Source organism: Ailuropoda melanoleuca, chromosome 10 (genome assembly GCF_002007445.2).
Source record: "Ailuropoda melanoleuca isolate Jingjing chromosome 10, ASM200744v2, whole genome shotgun sequence".
Classification (NCBI taxonomy): Eukaryota; Metazoa; Chordata; class Mammalia; order Carnivora; family Ursidae; genus Ailuropoda; species Ailuropoda melanoleuca.
In genome coordinates, this window is record NC_048227.1 from 82146899 (window position 1) to 82165597 (window position 18699).

An 18699-nucleotide genomic window follows, 5' to 3' on the forward strand; every position below is an offset into this window, starting at 1 on the left:
TATCTATTCAGATCAAACTAAAAAAAATAATTTTATAGAATTAGATCTGAAGAATCTTCTAGATGATCTGAAACACATGTTAGAAGTTAGTACATGAGGGAAAAAATGGCATCAGACCATATTAAAGTGAAGGGCCCAATGCCAATGACCTCAGGGTCTTGGAGTATCCTTTAAGCTCATTACTAGTGAAAACCTGTACTTTTTTTTTTCTTTCCTCTTTATTCTTTTTTGTCTTTGTCTTCTTTTTCCCCCATATCCTTGACCACTGCAAACTAAACACATACCCTCTATGTTTCCCTACTTTTACCTCTTCTATCTTTTCCCCTTCATATATCACTTTCTGGTTTCCCCAATGGCACCAGGGCTAATTGGTTTGCTAGTGCCAGCTCCGTAAAGAAGAGAGCAGATAATTTGAAGGAAATAATAACAGCTGGATTTTATGGAGTGCCTGCTTTCTGCCTGGCCTTCTATATATTTTCCACAAATATTTTCATTTAAGCCTCTTAATTGGCACAAAAACTCAGTCTAATTTTTCCAACATCCTGGTTCTATTGGAGAATAGAGGCTGTTTTGTTTTGTTTCTGAAAACTTTGTCTCCGAAGGTTCTAAAGAAAAACCTCCAAGAAATGGCAACTTGAAGACAACAGATCGAGTGTACGTTTGACCAATAGGTTAGAGGTAAGAAAGCTGCAACGACTGGGGGAATCCCAAGTGAAATCTCAAGCACTTTTCTATAACCCATCTTCTTCTTTTTCCTTTTTTTTAGAGAGAGAAAGAGAGAGAGAGAGCACATGAGTGGGGAGTTGGGGGCCAGAGAGAGAGAGAAAGAGAATCTTAAGCAGGCTCCATGCCCAGCGCAGAGCTCGTGGTGGGGCTTGATCTCATGACCCTGAGATCATGACCTGAGCTGAAATCAAGAGTCAGACACTTAACTGACTGAGCCACCCAGGCGCCTCTATAACCCATCTCTTTTACTTGCACGTTCATATTCTTGGAGGAAAACGTGACTTTTTAACCATGTTAACAGGGGAAAAGTTCTAACCCTGAAGTAATTTCAAAAAAACCAGTATATGGTTTAGGTCAAAAAGAGTACTTGATTTTGCAACACCAAGTATCCCTTCTGAGGTTTCCCAAAAACGCTGTGGCTACCCCACACAGAACTCTCTCCATGTTTTTGCCACAGAAACAATAGTGCTATTTCAGCATTCATTGTACTCGAGACCACTTTGGGAGGTGCTCTAAGGAAGCTATCAAAGAAATAAATACTTGTACTCTTATGATCTACTATCATAAAACATGAAATGCAAAATGGACATAGAGGCAAATGCTAAATAAAACAAGGCATCAATTATAATGTGTCTTAATATATAGAGAGAGATGTAGAATAATGAGATTTAATTGGATTTAGTTGGGCAAAGCTTTGGAGTATTTACTGCTTTTTCTTTCTTTTTTTTTTAAGAATTTATTTATTTATTTGACAGAGAGAGACAGCCAGTGAGAGAGGGAACGCAAGCAGGGGGAGTGGGAGAGGAAGAAGCAGGTTCCTAGTGGAGAAGCCTGATGTGGGGCTTGATCCCAGAATGCTGGGATCCTACCCGGAGCGGAAGGCAGACGCTTAACGACTGTGCCACCCAGGCACCCCTTTACTGTTTTTTTTTTTCAAATAAGTGAATGAATTTGTTAATTATTACAGTTTCAGGAAAAGGGGAATACCAAAAGTAGTTAAGCATCCTGAGGGTCTGAATAATTAGCCTAGGGGTTTGTACTTTCCTTTCCTTAGGAATATTTCTGAAGAGCTAAGCCCTTATGTCACTTTGCAATGCCTTTATGAAAGAAGGTGCTATGTAAAGATGATGTGAAATGTACAGGCTTACATTTCCCTAGTAGAAGGACTGTGACTATAAATGGCTAAATGACCACATTTACCGTGTAGAAGTAAAGCCAAAGAAAAGAACTGAGGCAGAAAACAGATCTCTGGTCCCCTGGAAACATGACTGTCCTCAGTTTCATCCCTGATCTAGTATTCCAGGACAGAAATCAGCTGGGCCAGATTTGAATTTCCCACATGTATTGTCATCCATGCAGAAAGTGACCCAAGTTATTTCCTTAACACTCAGAAACACTTAAGGCTCCCTTCCCCATCCCCCTTTTCTGGCCAAGCTATCTAGCAAACACAGATGCAGCTGGCATAATGACAGTATAAGCAGCCTTGCTAAATAGCTCCCAAAGGGAAATACGTCTCCAATGTGTTGGGTAAATCTAGTGGACTCCATTCACCAATTCCACATCATCATTTTCTGGTTCCTCAGACCCAAGAATTGAGGTCTGAAAGAGTAGTAGAATTGCTGCTGCAGTTATGTTTAAACAACACAGAAACTGCTCTGTGATCTTTCATCACTACTCCCAGATGGTTCCAGGGCATGGCAGTGGCAATCACAAGTGCTGCTGTGGGTAAATCAAGTCACTTTTCATAAGGAATAGAGTTATTTTAGGAGTATAGGGTCTGATTTGAAGAAACCACCCCATTATTGGAGGAACATTCATCTCAATTTTTTAAAATGTCCATGTACACCACGTTCTTTCTCTCTGGCCATACTGAGAAAGCAGGACTTTCTTCAGCATGTCCTGGGCGCAGGCGTGGCAGAGTTCTAAAGCCCAACCTGATACTGAGAGCCGTGACCACATGGCAGTGAATCTGGCTTGAGGAACACAAGGTGTAATCCTGCCATAAAGAACAGGTATAGAAATAGGTGCTGGTGTGGAGGTCCCTTAAAAAGTTAAAAATTGAGCTACCCTGTGACCCAGGGTTGCACTACTGGGTATTTACCCCAAAGATACAGATGTAGTGAAGAGAAGGGCCATATGCACCCCAATGTTCATAGCTGCATTGTCCACAATAGCCAAATCATGGAAGGAGCCGAGATGCCCTTCAACAGATGACTGGATTAAGAAGCTGTGGTCCATATATACAATGGAATATTACTCAGCTATCAGAAAGAACGAATTCTCAACATTTGCTGCAACATGGACGGCACTGGAGGAGATAATGCTAAGTGAAATAAGTCAAGCAGAGAAAGACAATTATCATATGATTTCTCTCATCTATGGAACATAAGAACTAGGAGGATCGGTAGGGGAAGAAAGGGATAAAGAAAAGGGGGGTAATCAGAAGGGGGANCACTATATGGTGACTAACATAATATAATAAAAAAAATTTAAAAAAAAAGAAATAGGTGCTGGTGTGTCATAATTATTCTTTCCTTCTGACTTTCCTCACTTAAGTGTTTATTCCGATAGAACCAGATATAGTTGCAATCTATGAATCAAGCAGAGTTCCTACTGCTTTCTCCAATGCCTTAACCACACAGGTATTATAGCACAGTGTTAAGAGGGAGTGCTCTAGAATCAGCCTGTGATGGTTCAAATCACCCTTCTAAAGCTCAATAGCAGATGAATCTTGAGCGAATTACTTTCTTGGGGGGTGGGGGGTCATGATAGTACCTACTTCTTCTGGGTTCTCTCGTAAAGATAAAATAAGGCATTTCATTTAAATGCTTAGTACTGTGACCAGGTACGAAAGCACTCGGAGGAAATGCTTCTACTCAGGTCTGTGGGAATTCAGGGCTTACAGTGTCTGGATAACGCTTCATTATGGGCAAAATTAGAAAATGATCTGCTATGGATTGAATGTTTGTGTCCTACCAAAATTCGTATATTAAAACCCTAATTCCAGTATTAGGAGATGGGGTCTGTGGAAGGTAAATACGTCATGAGAGTAGAACCCTCATGAATGGGATTAGTGTCCTTGTAAGAAAAGCCTCTAGAAAGGTGACATCTCTCTCTACTATATGAGGGTACAGTACACGGCAGCCCCAGGATAAGGACCCTCACCAGAACTTGACAATGATTTCAGACTTCTAGACTTCAGAGCTTTGAGAAATAAATTTATGTTGTTTAAGCCACCCAGTCTTTGATATTTTACTATAGCAGCTGAAGCTAAGACATGATCTAGCTGAAATGGTTGATTTGTTTCTAAAGTCCATTAAAACCCTAACACTGCATGATTTGTCTTTCTTTGCTCTCTTAGAATAATTTTTCCTAAGCTACCAGTTTGCTGGGAACACAATATCAACTCACCTGAGAGAAGTAGTGAGAATATTCTTGAAATTTTAAAATCATTGCAGCTAAACTTTTGAAAATTCTATCAGCAAATAAAAAATAATTAGCAAAAATATAACTAACCACCCATGTTTTCCTGGCTAGACACAAACTCTATATAATACAGTTCACAATTTTTTTAAGTTTTAATTAGATTTCTCAACCTTGCCCTCAAAGTCAAGATATGGAAAAAATGTTCTGAAAATAGTTGCTCGTCATCATTATTAAGAACAAACACAAACTGAGACCTGTTGTGTCCACATTGATACTGTAGCACTAAAATTCACTGTTTCTCCATTAAATTTGTAATTAACTTTAAGTATAGGGTCCAAGTTTGTATATATCAATCACTTAGCATGGGGCACTCAATAATTTGAGAACCACTCAGTAAATGCTGGTTGAATGAATTGATGGATAAATGAAGGGTATATCACGAGGACTTTATGTTGCGAAGTATGAAATAATGGTCCCTCCTGTCTTAATTGGAAGACGAGACAGAGCATCAGAGGCAAATAGTGATACAAATGAAGTTATCTTACAGATCAATAAAATGGACAAGAGGTGCCTGCTTTGTTTAAACAGAAAAGGCAATTTGAAGTGGAGCACGAAGATTTCATGAAGAAAATGGGAACTTTTTCTGAATTTGATGAATGGGAAAATCTTTCCCAACAAAGTGAGCGACAATATATTTATTTCCTAAGGCTCCCGTAACAAATTACCACACATTTAGTGGCTTAAAACAACATGTGTTTATTATCTTATAGTTTTGGAGATGAGAAGTTTGAAATGGGTTTCACTGGGCCAAAATTAAGGTGTCCACAGACCTTCATTCCTTTCTGGAGGCTCTGAGAGGGAATCTGGTTTTTGCCTTTTCTATCTTTTAGAAGCTGTCCTCATTACTTGGCTGGAGGGCTCCTTTCTGTCTTCAAAGCCATCAATGGCCAGTGAGTCTCACATCTCACCACTCTGACACCGACCCTCCCACTTCCCTCTTCCACATTTAAGGACCCTTGGGATTTCACTGGGCCCATGTGATAATCCAGGAGTGTTTTCCTATTTTAATGTCAGCTCATTAGCAACATTAATTGCATCAGCTACCTTCATTCCTTTTTGCCATGTAACCTAACATATCCACAGGTTCTAGGCATTAGGATGTAGACATCTTTGGGAGGCCAATATTCTGCCTACCATACAAAATATGACAGCACATCTGGCATGTCCAGGCAACAATATCATTTTCATAGAAATATTGGGTGTCAAATGTAAGCTCAGTGAGTTTACAGAACTAGGTAAGTGGGAACCTATTTTTGAAAGCATTATATGCCCCACAGAGGGATTTAGACTATATTTATAAGTAATAATTCCCTTTGTGCTGGATTAATATTAATATTTTCATCATTTTTCACTTGTTACATATTTGAAAATGATATGGTCATAAAGTACATCCAATTCACAGTGCCACAACCATTAAAGATAAATAAGACTTCACTGAAGCTTTTTTTTAAAATATTTAATGAGAGATTTGAAAAACACATTTTTGGGGCTCATTTAATTCAAAAAAAGACAAAAAATATAGAAGCACATTGGTTTATTTCCTGCAAAAGATTTGCTCAAATAAATGGTTCATATTTTTAAAAAATGAAAAACACATCTTAATAGTAGCTCAAATCAATTGATTCCTCAAAGTTTGAAAGCAGAATAGAAAATTATAACAGCATTATTAAAAAAGCATTATTAAAAGGTGACTCTGGAGTTACCCCCTTATACTCTTATCAAGATACACAGATGTAAGAGTAGCAAGGTATGTGAACATACGGAAGTCAAAAGTAGGTGTATTTTACCTTACACTTAAATAGGCAACAAAACATTAACATCAAAGCAGAGATGGCTCAGAGAACAAAAAATACAAGAAGTCTCATTATCAGACTGCAGAATGGACCCAGGAAGGTGGTTATGGAGAACAGAGAGTAGGAGGACTCAGAGGTTCAGGTAAGAAAGTAGGGTGGGACCATTTAGGAACCATATGATGTAGGCAGAAGAATATGCAATCATTTTAGATAATTTATGAAATAGAAGAAGGAAAATTTAGTTAGCTTTGAACGTGGGCTGGAAAAGAAAGTTCCCAAAAAGAAATTCTTAAAGAATCTTTTCATGATGAAGAGCTTATACATGCATCAATGTTTCAAATATTCTAGTGTGCTAGGCATTCTTTCCTTGATAATGGTGCTACTATTATTCTTCCAGCAACACTGCATATCAAAAGGGGAGGGGGCTGGTGAGAATGCCTGTACTATTCTATACAGACAATGTGTCTCTATTGTCTATATGCTATCTATTTAGTGGCCTCACCTTATCTTGATTCTCCTTCCATCACAGAGGAAAATGGGGTCCAAAATTATCCGAAAGAATAACCATGATATATATTACTTTTAATTTAATATCTCCAGCTTTTCTCTTCTCTGTTTTTTAGTTACCCCCGGGGAACAACAGGAAATATAGGTGTTCGTAATCATAGCAAAGGACTTAGCCTTAGAAAGAACCGGGGAAGACAATGGGAAAAAAAATACACCAAACTGTGTTTCCAATTACCAGCAGTTGCTTTCATTTATTCTAAGCATTCTTAGTTAACTGTACAAATTTTTTTAACCGTTCAAATTTTTAATTACGTAAAAGTGGTGGTGTTCTAGCCTATGCTCTTGATTACCCTCATCTTCCAATTGATTTCACATGCTTCTTGCTTCAGGCATCACTTTCCCACAAATACTATGCCTGGAGCTGCATAGATTCTGAGCAATACCTGATAAAGAGTGCAGCCTGTTGCAGAGTTTATCTTATTTATCTCTTGTGTTTTGTGTTTCGCTGTGGCTGTGACATTGCTGTCTGTTTCTCTGAATCAGCAGCACCACTGGCTGCTAGCTGTAATGCCATGAATGCCTACTTTCTTTTTTTCCATCTTTGCTTAGTGGAATTGTCTGGCTACCATTCACTCGTGCCTGGAATATCACATTGGGAAGGATTGCCAGGTTCATCCAAAGACCACTTTACATAGATCTCTAAGAAATCAAATGAAGGAGAAGTCTTGGTGAGAGTATCCCTAATGATGGAGATCAAAGACTCGGACTCTTGCCTGTGTTCTGATTGTTCTGAACATAGCAATAGGAGCACAAAAAGTACTGGAAAGAAGGAGGAATGGCAAAATTGGCCTAAGCAGATTTGCTTCACATTTGGTGAGAAAAGATTTTCAAAAATAGCCATTTGGTTTGAAGTTAAGACTCCATCATATGTATTATTCATCACAGTGGCTTATATTGGACTTTCAATCATATTTTTACAATTAATTCATGCGGGAAAAGAAATGAATGAATGAAACAAAATTGAAAAGCCAAGAAGTTGTTCAGTGTCATGACTGTTGCCGAACAGGGTCCTGCTCTTACGTTGTAGTTCCGGTTGTTTATTTCTAATTGAGAGTGTTTGACCTGAGCCAGTACTGATTGTTTCAAGAGTCCCAATATGTGTATCTGTAAAGATTAGGACTCTAGCTGCATGTTCTTTCATAAATAACTAATATGGAAGAGGCAGAAAGTATCTGCTACATAGTAGCCCTCTAGCCTTGGGACTGAGAGTGTGGTCCACCAACAGCAACCTTGCGAAAACAGGGAACTTGATAGAAATGCAGAGTCTCAGGTCCCCACCCAGACCTGCCCAATCAGACTCTGTATTTAATAGGATCTCCAGGTCATTTGTATGCACACTAGCAATTTAAGAAACATTGCTCTGGTATCTGAGAGATACCTTCAGGCATAGATATTTTCACAGATTAATTCATAATCACCAGGAGGTAATAAGTGATAGAGAAAAAAAAAGAATATTTTGAAGAGGCAGTAAGATTATACTCCCTACAAATGTAGCAGTTGAAATTTCCTTCTCCTGAATTGACTTTGAACTCCATGAACATAAGCGTAAATGAACGCCAAGGGAACAAAGAGGTCCTGTTAGAAGATTTTGTTTTTTATCACCCTCTCACTTTCCTTTTATGTTATATTGATAATCTCTCTATATCTTATTAGTGGTTGAAGTATAATTATTATTATTATTATTGTTATTACTACTGTTAAAGAGGGGGGAAAACTCATTCAGGAATTCCTTAGCATTTCTTTGAGGAATGTCTAGATCATCTGCCCTCCAGCCTCCTTGAGGTCTACTCTGCTTGACCTAACTCTTGAGAGTTTCTAAAATTTGTATTCCCACTGGCAAAAAAAAAAAAAAAAGAAAAAAAAAGAAATGTATTTCAGACTTTGCTTAGGCTAATTTTTAAATATTATATTTTGTTTTACACACTCCACTTCTTTTAAAAACACATCAATTAAAAAGAGATCAGCAAGGAGCAATCAAAGTTATTACAATGTGGGGCGCCTGGGTGGCGCAGTCGGTTGAATAACCCACTCTTGGTTTCAGCCCAGGTCATGATCTCAGGGTCATGGGATCAAGTCCAGCATTGGGCTCAACACTCAGCACAGAGTCTGCTTGAGTTTCTTTCTCCCTTCCCCCTGCTTGCTCTCTCTCTCTCTCTCAAATAAATATATAAAACTTTTAAAAAAAAATTATAGGGTTGCCTGGGTGGCTCCGTTAGTTAAGCATCTGCTTTCAGCTCAGGTCATGATCTCAGGGTCCTGGGATCAAGCTCCTCTTTGGGCTCCCTGCTCAGTGGGGAGTCTGCTTCTCCTCCCCCCTCTGCTCCTCTCCCCCTCACTCATGGTCTCTCTCTCTCTCCTCTCTCTCAAATAAATAAGCAAAATCTTTAAAAAAACAAATTATAAAAATGCTTGAGGCATACAGACCCCCAAGTGAAAAATTTGAGGCCCACATAAATTAGTCTAGGAAAATGAGGCCAGTGGAAGGCCTGGACACACATGTTCACAACCACAGCATATGACACAGAGCTGTATAGCTCGTGAACATCAAATGTACCATTAGTCACTGTGTGCTGAAATTGAAATTCCCAAGCAAGGGAACCTATACGGTATTAACCAGAATAGTAAATAATAATGACGGTGCAGATCATGCAGGCTGAGACCCTAGTGTGATTTATGGGCTGTTTGCACACCTCCAAAAGACGGTTACAATGAACTTTTATTCTGTTGAGACATTGTTTTTTTTAGCACATATTTTGTTCTTTATCTATCTGTTCTCATTCACACTTCAATCATTTTGTCTTCTTTACCCCACCTTTGTACGTTAAATCCCTCACTACCTCTCCCATTGGGCCACTGTCCAGTACTTCAAGACGCCTGCCTTTGATTTCCTCTGCTCCTGCATTCTCTTGGGGAACACGAATTTCCAAAGTAGGACCTACTTCAAGGGTTGGGTAGGTGACTTTTCAGGTATCTAATAGATCCCAGGAAAACATAGCCTAAAGCTGAGTTCAGGTAACTTGTCAATTATAATTTCTTATAGCTTAAAAATAATCATTTAAAAAATTATAGTGCATTATGGTTTTAAATTACCTCACAGGTTAATCTAATTTTATTTTTACAAGATCCCAGTGTGATGGGTAAGGTGGTTACTGACACCATACCCATTTATGGAGAAGTCGCTAAATTTGAGGCAAAGCTCGGTGGTGAGTTGAGATCAAAACATACTTTTTGTCACCCTAAGTAGTCTTAGAGGGCTGCTTTGGTGATTTCATTGCTGTAGCTATTTATTCAGAAGTTGACACATCACAACATGAAATTATGAAATTACTCCACTTAGAATCTTCCCCAATTGGAAATAAGTTCTGAAATCCTAGAAAGGCTTCAGCCAGAGGATGCCATTGTCACACAGCAAAACATCAGATGTTCAGTAATGGAGAGAATAGCAAGGGATGGGGGAATTGTTTGTTTTGAGGGTTTTTTGTTTTTGTTTTTGTTGTTGTTGTTGTTGTTGTTGTTGTTTTTACCACAAAATGATGTCTTTTTTTATGTATGGGTTTTCAACAGCAGGGAGGAGGAGCAAAGTAGAGAAAATCAAGTCTTCTTGCCATTTTGTTCTCAATCCCTGTGTTATCAGACTCGTTTGATATGGGTTAACTGTCAGATACAGTAAACTTAGCATTAGTTAAGATGTCTGAGAGCCAGGATAGAGATCTCATGCCAGATAAAACCCTGGTTTTTTCTCTTTAAATATGTAAAGCAAAGAAATGGAAAAAGGGGTAACTCACAGTGAAAACCGGAACCTAGGGTGGGGAGGCCAAGCGGGTCCCCGGTGCCCGAAAAGGGTTATATAAGAGGTTCTCCCGTCTGCTCTTGCTCTCATTATTAATACATATCTGCAAAGTGAATTAGAGAAGACTTGGTCCTAGTTTAAACACCTGTTGTGAAATCAAACTATGAATCTATTTTTCCTACCTCATCTTTCTTCATCTTGCCCTGTCCACTCTCCTCCCTTTCCATGTGACAGTGGAGATATGTGTGGCCTTATGTGGTCGGTCTGCAGACCAAGTCCCTTTCCCTATTTGCTGGCATCATTCCTTGAGATTAGTTAAGGCCAAAGTTATTACATTTCTATTTCTTTTGAAGGACACTGTAAATTGTTTGAGCTTATTCTACCTAGACTACATTAGACAAAGTTGAAAGACCTGTTTTTCCTTCCTTGCACATTTTGAATTTCATCTGAGTTGCATTTGTGAAACCAGGGTGCTCATGTGTGTGTGTGTGTGTGTGAGTGTTTACACACCTGTATTTGAACTGATGGAGAGGAAAGGTCTGGACAAATTAATAAACTCCCTCAATAATTTGAAATTTTTCTTTAAAGATAGAGGCAGAATGGGGTTCCATAAGTGTATATAGTATTGCCAAAATATCTAAGTGAGAAGATTTCCATTAAAATGAAGTCTTGTGAGAATCTGTTAATAAATTCAAAATTACAAAAAAATCAAAATAAGTATATATTTCCAAGTTTCCATTAAAAAATACATTTCTTGGGGCACCTGGATGGCTTACTTGGTTAAGCATCTGATTCTCAGTTTCAGCTCAGGTCATGGCAGGGAATCTGCTTGAAGAGTCTCTGCCTCTGCCCCTCCCCCCACTTGCACACATATGTTCTCTCTCTTTCAAATAAATAAATAAATCTTTTAAAAAATATGTTTCTTAAAATGCTTAGAAATATTTAATATTGTTAATACTTCTTTTTAAAATCATATATAATAAAGATTTATCTGCTTAATGACTAGAACACTCACAAATCTACAAGATTTTTACCTAGCCCCCAGAACACTAGAAATTCTTCAAAATAATCCAGGTTCTAAATCATTATGTCTTGGAATCTTTGTTCTTGGCCATGAACTTTAGTATTGTGGTTATAAATTCTTTCCTTTATAGCTGCAAACACATAGCAAAGTATTTTTAGTAGAATTAGGAACCATTGGAACAAGCTGTCTTTGACTTGGTTAGTTCTCATTACATTTCTTAAGAACTACCCTGTTTTCCTTTTAATGGAAAGTTAGGTTGGCTCACAACGCCTGAAATTAAAAATGAGGTTATTTTGAAAGTTTAAAATGTTCTATCAGTAGCCCATTAATTACAGGTATTAAGATTTGTGAGAATCCTTGCAAGTCACATAGATGAGGCCTCTTTGCTCCATGGCTCCGCTGGATATAGAACCTTCTCATCAGTCCCTTTTCCCCATCCCCAGTGATCCAAACTTCTGGCTACAGGTATACCTCAAGGTGAATGGTACTCACTGAGGAAGGTTAAAATCACAGCTTTATAGGCATGCTCTTCCAAAGTAATTCTCTGAAGGACAAAAAAGATCACAGCCTATACTAGCTATGAAATGTAACAAAACCACCTGTTAGAGAATTGTGTGGCATAATAATTTTAGTCCCAAGTACTAGCATCTTGTCAGTTTATCCCAATCTCTTGAGCCTGCAGTTGAGCCAAAAATCTCCTGAGCCAAGCTTTCCCGCAAGATTTCCTGGACTTCCTGTTTCTATGTGAGACAGAAATACCATGAGAATGACCTTTCTTGTGGTATTTTTGCACTTCTACCATGGGATGAAGATAATCCCATATTGAGGAGAATTTGTTTAAGAATTCTGCAACCTTTTCAATTTTTAAACCTTCAAACAAAGTAGATTCCTTCTTGGAAATGAAAAATTTGCGATGGTGTTTGCTTGGCTCTAACTCATCTCTATTAGGATGTATTCATCTTCAATGATCCAACATTTTGTAACTTCTCTAAGATATTTTTACAAGGAAATATACAAAACAATACAGAGAATACAGTGGAAATTTATATGCTTGGATTTTTTTAAATGTCATTCTTAAGGAAATGTCCCATGAAGAGTTGTATTCTTAATACATTAGCGTGTGTGACATATTATATCATATATTTGTTTTCTTTGTTCTTAACCCCTTTGTTCCAAGGGTCAGGATATCCTGATGCTAAGTACTATTGCAAAATAACTGAACAAAAATAAAAATAGTTGAACACTTAGGAAACTCTTTAGTTGTTATGTCAAGGAAGTTTGTGACTGAGGAGTGAGTTTAAGACATTATCCAGGAAATATGCTAATAGAGTGCAACAGCCTACATGTGCTTATTAAATAAAATCATTTCAAATCTAGAGAGTCTTAATGCCCCAGTCTGATAGAAGTGTCAGATAAGAATGGGAAGGGCTGTCAGAACTGGTGGAGGTAGCACACTGATGCTTAAATCCCTTCATCCCTTAACAACGAGGGAAGTTAAAAAAAAAAAAAAAGGCACATCTTTCTCATAAGTGGATCACTGATTTTTCCCTAATTGGGTTGAGTGAATACCTGGTTGTTACAAGAAGAGCTGTCTGATCAATATTTCAGTAATGAAATTCACAAAGAATAGTGTCTTCAATGTCTTTTATTGTGGTTTTATGCTCTCAATGGATGGTGATGACTCTTCACCTATTAGGAAAGAGAGTAGGTTTACCAGTGTGTTTTTCCATCCAGAAAAAGAAAAGGCACTTAACTTAGGGTGGAAAACTAAACTTCTTAACCACAGGCTTAGAGGAATAATGATAACAACAAAATAATAGTAGCCTTCACTGATGTCAAACCGTAAAAAAACGAGGTGAGGGCGTTGAAAATAAAACATACCCTACAATGGTCTTTTTCCTTTCCCCAAAGTCTTCTCTCCCCTAAAGAAACATCAAATGATTGTGTGATAAACCTGCCCGGCAAGAAATGTAGAGCAGGAACAACAGATTGTACCTCAGCAAAACAAAATGCCAAGCAAAATAAAGCGCTTTGCAGTGCAGAGATGTGAAGAGGAGAAAAAGTTGGGCTTGTTGCGATGGCCTCCAAGAAAACAGGAGCTATCCACATGAATGTTCAAGTTCAAATTGTTCCTACAAACCCAATTTGCTGACAAAGGTGCCAAACACAATACCACCCCACTTTCATTTATGTCTGGGGCTTTTCACACAAGCTACAGGGGGCACCCCCTTTTGTTGAATGGGTTCTGATTTCCAGGGTTGGTGTCTCCACCTCGGAGCCGTGGGGCCGAACAGCGTGGCGCATGATTGTCCTCAACTGAACCGCGCACAGGCGGGGGCACAGCCGTTAGTGGCCCACATAGGAAGTCCAGAGCGCTCTGGGTCTGGAAAGTGGATCGGCAACACTCTCCCTTTTCTTTTCACTGCCATGTGTGCCCCCCACCCCCGGCCATGAAGAGCTTTTAAAATTATCGTTGTTTTCCTTTGAAATGGGTTTCTAGCAATCCCAAATTAAGTGTCCGGACTATACGCCCCCACTGCACGTTCACAAGAGGATCTTGATGCTTCCCTAAGTCACTTCTTTCAGAGTGCTTTGGAATGTGATTCAATGTTACTTCCCTTCCAGCTGAAGGGCAGCTGAGGTTACAAAGGGATTTGACTAATAGGCCAAAACCCAGTTAGGTTTGCTGAGAACCAAATGACAGCAGAGGGAGAGGGGGTGGAGGAGGGGAGTGTGTGACCCGTGGTGCTGAGGCTCCATCCCGGAGCCTTCTGCGTAAACCCCATCCCAGGGCAGACATAGTGGACAGGCAAGGTGGCCCCCGGCCAGACCTTCCAGAGAGCAGCAGCTGCAAATTGGCTCTGCCGGTGCGCAGCTTCCCGTTCTCCAAGAGCTCCTTGGGACTCGCGCGGCCCGGAGCTGGGGGAGGGGGGTGCGGGGGGGAAGTTTCTAGACTTCCTGCACCACAGGGGTGACTCCTCACCTGACACCTTCAGATAAGCGGCCTCTGGAGGACCCCCGTGAGAGGCTGGCAAAGGGGAGCCCCGCTTCTTTGCCTGAAGACCTTAGCGGCTGAACAAGCCACTTGACAAACTTTGACAAGCACCAAAGGAGAATTGGGAGCACATGAATCCGACGAGGAGAGGCAAACACTAAAGCCTCGATGGCTGTACCCCCTGCCGCCGTCCCAGAGGCAGCCTGGGATTAATTAAGCGCCGAGGAGCAGCCAGTGCCCGAGAGAGCAGGGGGAGAGCGCGCCCCATCTCCAAGGAAGGCGCCCGGGAACACTTCTCACCGGCGAGAGACCTGGCCAAGCGAGTCGCCGCGCCGGCAGCCTTTGCGAGGGACGGAGCGACAGGGAGGCTGTGCCAGGCTGGAGGAAGCTTGCCTTTCCGGAGCCGGAGGAGACTTCCCAGGGCTTCGCCTTCCCCTGCCTGGGAAGACTGTCCCCGCTGGTAGCGGCGGCGGCCGCGGCGGCAGCAGCCCCAGCTCCCCGGCGGGGCCCCGGGGCAGAATGCCTGTGCTAGAGCGCTACTTCCACTCGGCGGAGCTAGGCAGGAGGTGGACAGCCCCAGAAGGTGTGCTGCCCTCCTCCGCGGGCGGCCGGCCGGGGTGCCAGCAGGGGCCGCTGCCCTGGGACTTGCCCGAGATGATCAGGATGGTAAAGCTGGTGTGGAAATCCAAAAGTGAGCTGCAGGCGACCAAACAGAGAGGCGTCCTGGAGAACGAAGATGCTCTCCACAGCTTTGCAGGTAAATTGACGGTGAGGTGAGGTGCCGAAAGGTACCGGGGCCAAGGCTGATGACTGTCGGTCCCTTCCTCGCAGAGCCCAAGCCAGAAAACCGGGAGAAGGCAGGACGACAAACTGCAGCGCGGGGTTCGAGGGCTGTGATTAATGAATATTTGCTTTATTGTAGAAATGCATCTTAAAATTAAGAAGGATGTGGTAGGAGGAGCATTAATAGACGGAATCAAGTAACCTGGGCTCTGGGCTCAGCTCACACTTGATTGCCCTTCGGCTTAAACAAGTGAAATTTCCTGAACTTCAGCCCCCATCAAAGAAGGTGGGGTGGACTTGGATGCTCTTTAATGGCCATCCTGTCTCTGCAATTCCTCATTGACAAGTCAGAGTTCTCTCCAAGACAATATTCTATCTGGGCTGCTCTTTGTCATGCTTTTTATAAAGTAAAACACATTTTCCAATTTTTAACTGTGGCGCTACGGTGTGCATAGTGTTCCCAGGATGGATTTGGCCTGGAAGCTTTATCTGTCCTGGGAAAGCTGGCAAACTTCCTTGCCTCGGTTTCCCTTTTGGACATGACAGTCAATAATACAGATTCCCCCACTGATACCAGGAAAAATCAACTACCTCACAAATGTGGAAATGATGACTCATAGGGACTCTGTCATGTTATAAGAATGTACTGTGTTTAGGACAGTTGTGGAGAACCTTGCTGTGTTTCTGACAGCCGGCACCGCAACCACAAAGACACCTAGAGTCCCTGAAAAGGATCCCAAGAGGCTCTGATAAAACCCGAATCTAAGAAAGTGTAACTGGCTATAGGGTGCTCTCTTCCTTTAGGGAATGTGTTGGTAGATATTTCGGAAAGTGGTGGTTCACTTTAGAAGAACAAATATGAGCATGCGTTTATGCATTTGGAGTCTTGGCTAGCCCTATGCAATGGAATCCTGACATACCATTGGTGGTGAGAGGTGGGAGCCTAGACAGGAAAGATAAACCAAAAATTACCTCTCTCTTCCTTATGGGAAGGGACAAGGAAATCAAAACGTGACTCATTTTATTTTAGTAATTTATGCAGAAACTTTTTTAAGTTGCCTAATAATCTAAAAAAGAATATCATTACAAAATGATGTTCTGAACAACAACAAAAAAGATTTGAAAGGAAGGAAAAAAAATACTGCTGGTCTCTAGTAAACAATGAGTACTTAGGAATGAGAAGAAAACCGATGAGACTGAGGTTTATGTGGCAAGTAGGAGACGGATGCCCAGGAAAATGGGTCCTGGTCAGAAGAATGAGGTAATGCCAAAGCCATCCCGTATTTCATGTGAGTAGTACAAGAAAAGTGTAAAAACCCACCTGGACAGAAAACTTAACTATGACACTTCAACTGTTACCACTCTTGGTTTGTTTCAGTAAATTAAATGATTAAAATTCATATCTCACAGTATGCCTTTGATGAAACTACCTAATCCAACAGATGTTAGCATGTGTTGGGGATAGGTTTATGTTATTATTTATATTATATGGCAGTGGGGGTCTAATTTCTCGAAAAAACATACTTCAGACAGAAAATAGAACTCCCATAACTTTTTATCACTTAAAAGGGACTTTTTCTGAATGTTACAAAGTTGACTAGTGGAGTCTTAATTAATCCCGGACCACTGCCTCACTTTCTGTGGAATCTCTCAGCAGCCACTTCGGTGCCCAGACAGGCTGTTCCCGGGTCTGTGCCCCCTTTATCCGGCCTGCAGGGAGGCATGCTCTACTCCAACACCCCCCTGCCTCCTCTTCTTCCTGCCCTGCCTTCGCATTCTCGAGGAGATGAGGGGCTCACACTTTCTGATGGGCATGAGACTTTATCGTCCACATTGGCAGCAGCATGGGCCACATGGTGCAGCCCCAAAGACAAGTGGCTTCACTTTCCAAATTGTCTCTTACTTTCTCTCATCTTGTCCCTGATGCTGCAGCTCCTTCTCGAACCAGGAGCTCTGTACCATTCTACCCAGAACAGCACGATGGTGAGGGCCTCGGGAACACTTAGAGAATACTTCCCAAAATCTGGCATGCTTTCATTTTTAGAAAGAGATGGTTTAAGCTATGTTCAGTTAGTGTACAGTGTTTTATGGTACAAAGCTTGTCAAAAAAAAACACCAAGACACATGGTGATCTCTCTCTCTTTTTCTCCCCCCCCATTCTCCCTCTGTCTTAAATCTGACCCTTGCCTCAGAACCCTCAAACAATTCATACTTTGCCAATGTTAAACAACTTCCTGTTCCTCAAAATGCAGCAAGTGGTGCCCTATCTCTGAGTCTTGCCTGATGCTTGGAATGTCTTTCTTTGACTTAGCCAACTAAAAACTTTTTTATTCAAACTACAAAGTCCAGCTCAAGCATCCCTTTCTTTGTAATGACTTTCCTGATCTCCACACCCACATCCCTGAATCGTCCCCCAAAGTCATTTATTTCCTTCTCTCTGCTGTCTTGACCTGTATAGATGTTACATTTATAGCACACATTTTTTGCCATGCTGTAACTGCATACAGGGAAACTAAAAATTATAGCATTCTATGTATATCTTGACTGCTTGCGTTAACAGATAAATGGGTTTATGTGTTTTAAAACCATGAAATTGAAGAAATTCTGGATAGAACCAACAATCTTGAGGACCTTAGAGATGGGTGTCACTGTTTCTCAATGAATTGAATGTAACCTTAAATTTCCTTAGAGAGGAGCATGATTATTTTCACTCATACTTCTTAGACAAGACTGGAACTTCGTTTCTCGCAAGTGAAATGGAAAAGTGCTCTGGAATTTTTCTTAGGTAATAAAGAGAGAGAGCAAAAGAATTTATGGGAATACATAAGCATGTATTCATGAGAGATTTTAAGATGAGATTCACTGAATTGTGAGTAATGGAAGACAGAGGGGAACAGTGTCTCCCAAAGGGAACAAGGACATACTAAGGAGGAGCTTGCATGTGTGAATATCTTCCTGCCATCTTCAGATGGCCATTGGATGGAGACTAACAATGGCTATCATGGTAATATGCTGGATGAGGGAATGGTGGATGACAGGAAGAAGTGGGGCTCATCATCTGCACATGTCAGGATGCATGCATCTGGGCATTGGTGAAGGCACTGTTTGCCCTGGAGAGAGCTCTGGAAGTTATCAGCATGCTCAAAGTTGGAGCATCAACTTCATTCATTGGATTGTACCCAATTATTTAATTTTTTTAATACTCACATCATTTTCCCTTTATGAAACAAAGGGTACTCTAATTATCTAATTAACTCAAAGAGGTAAATAGTGGACTAGAGACTAAACAATTTGTTCAGGGTCACACACAGATACTGTGTTAGAACCATCAGGATCTCCATCACCCAACTGTAGTCCCCAAAACTGACATAGTCAGACCACATGCTGGGTAATTTAAATTTAAACCAAGACATCACTTTATTGATTATACATACAGGGACAAACAAAGGAACTCATGATATAGTATAAATCTTGGTCAAACCAGAAAAATTGTATTACATGCAAAATAAGTCAGGCGAGTGTGCCTTCACATTTT

The 18699-nt window shown here is 40.7% G+C and overlaps 1 protein-coding gene across 4 annotated transcripts in view; it reads left to right on the top strand.

Annotated features, from left to right (window-relative positions):
• The window catches only part of PDE7B (phosphodiesterase 7B), a 316973-nt gene that overhangs the window by 158070 nt on the left and 140204 nt on the right, over nucleotides 1–18699 (top strand). Inside the window, exon 1 of one of the 4 annotated variants that reach the window (XM_011219526.3) lies at nucleotides 14602–15138. The exons of the other annotated variants lie outside the window; for them this stretch is intronic. Coding sequence (XP_011217828.1) covers nucleotides 14901–15138 — 238 coding nt within the window. The 5' untranslated portion in view covers nucleotides 14602–14900. Of the gene's footprint in view, nucleotides 1–14601; nucleotides 15139–18699 lie in introns of those variants that run through there. 4 annotated transcript variants of the gene reach the window in all.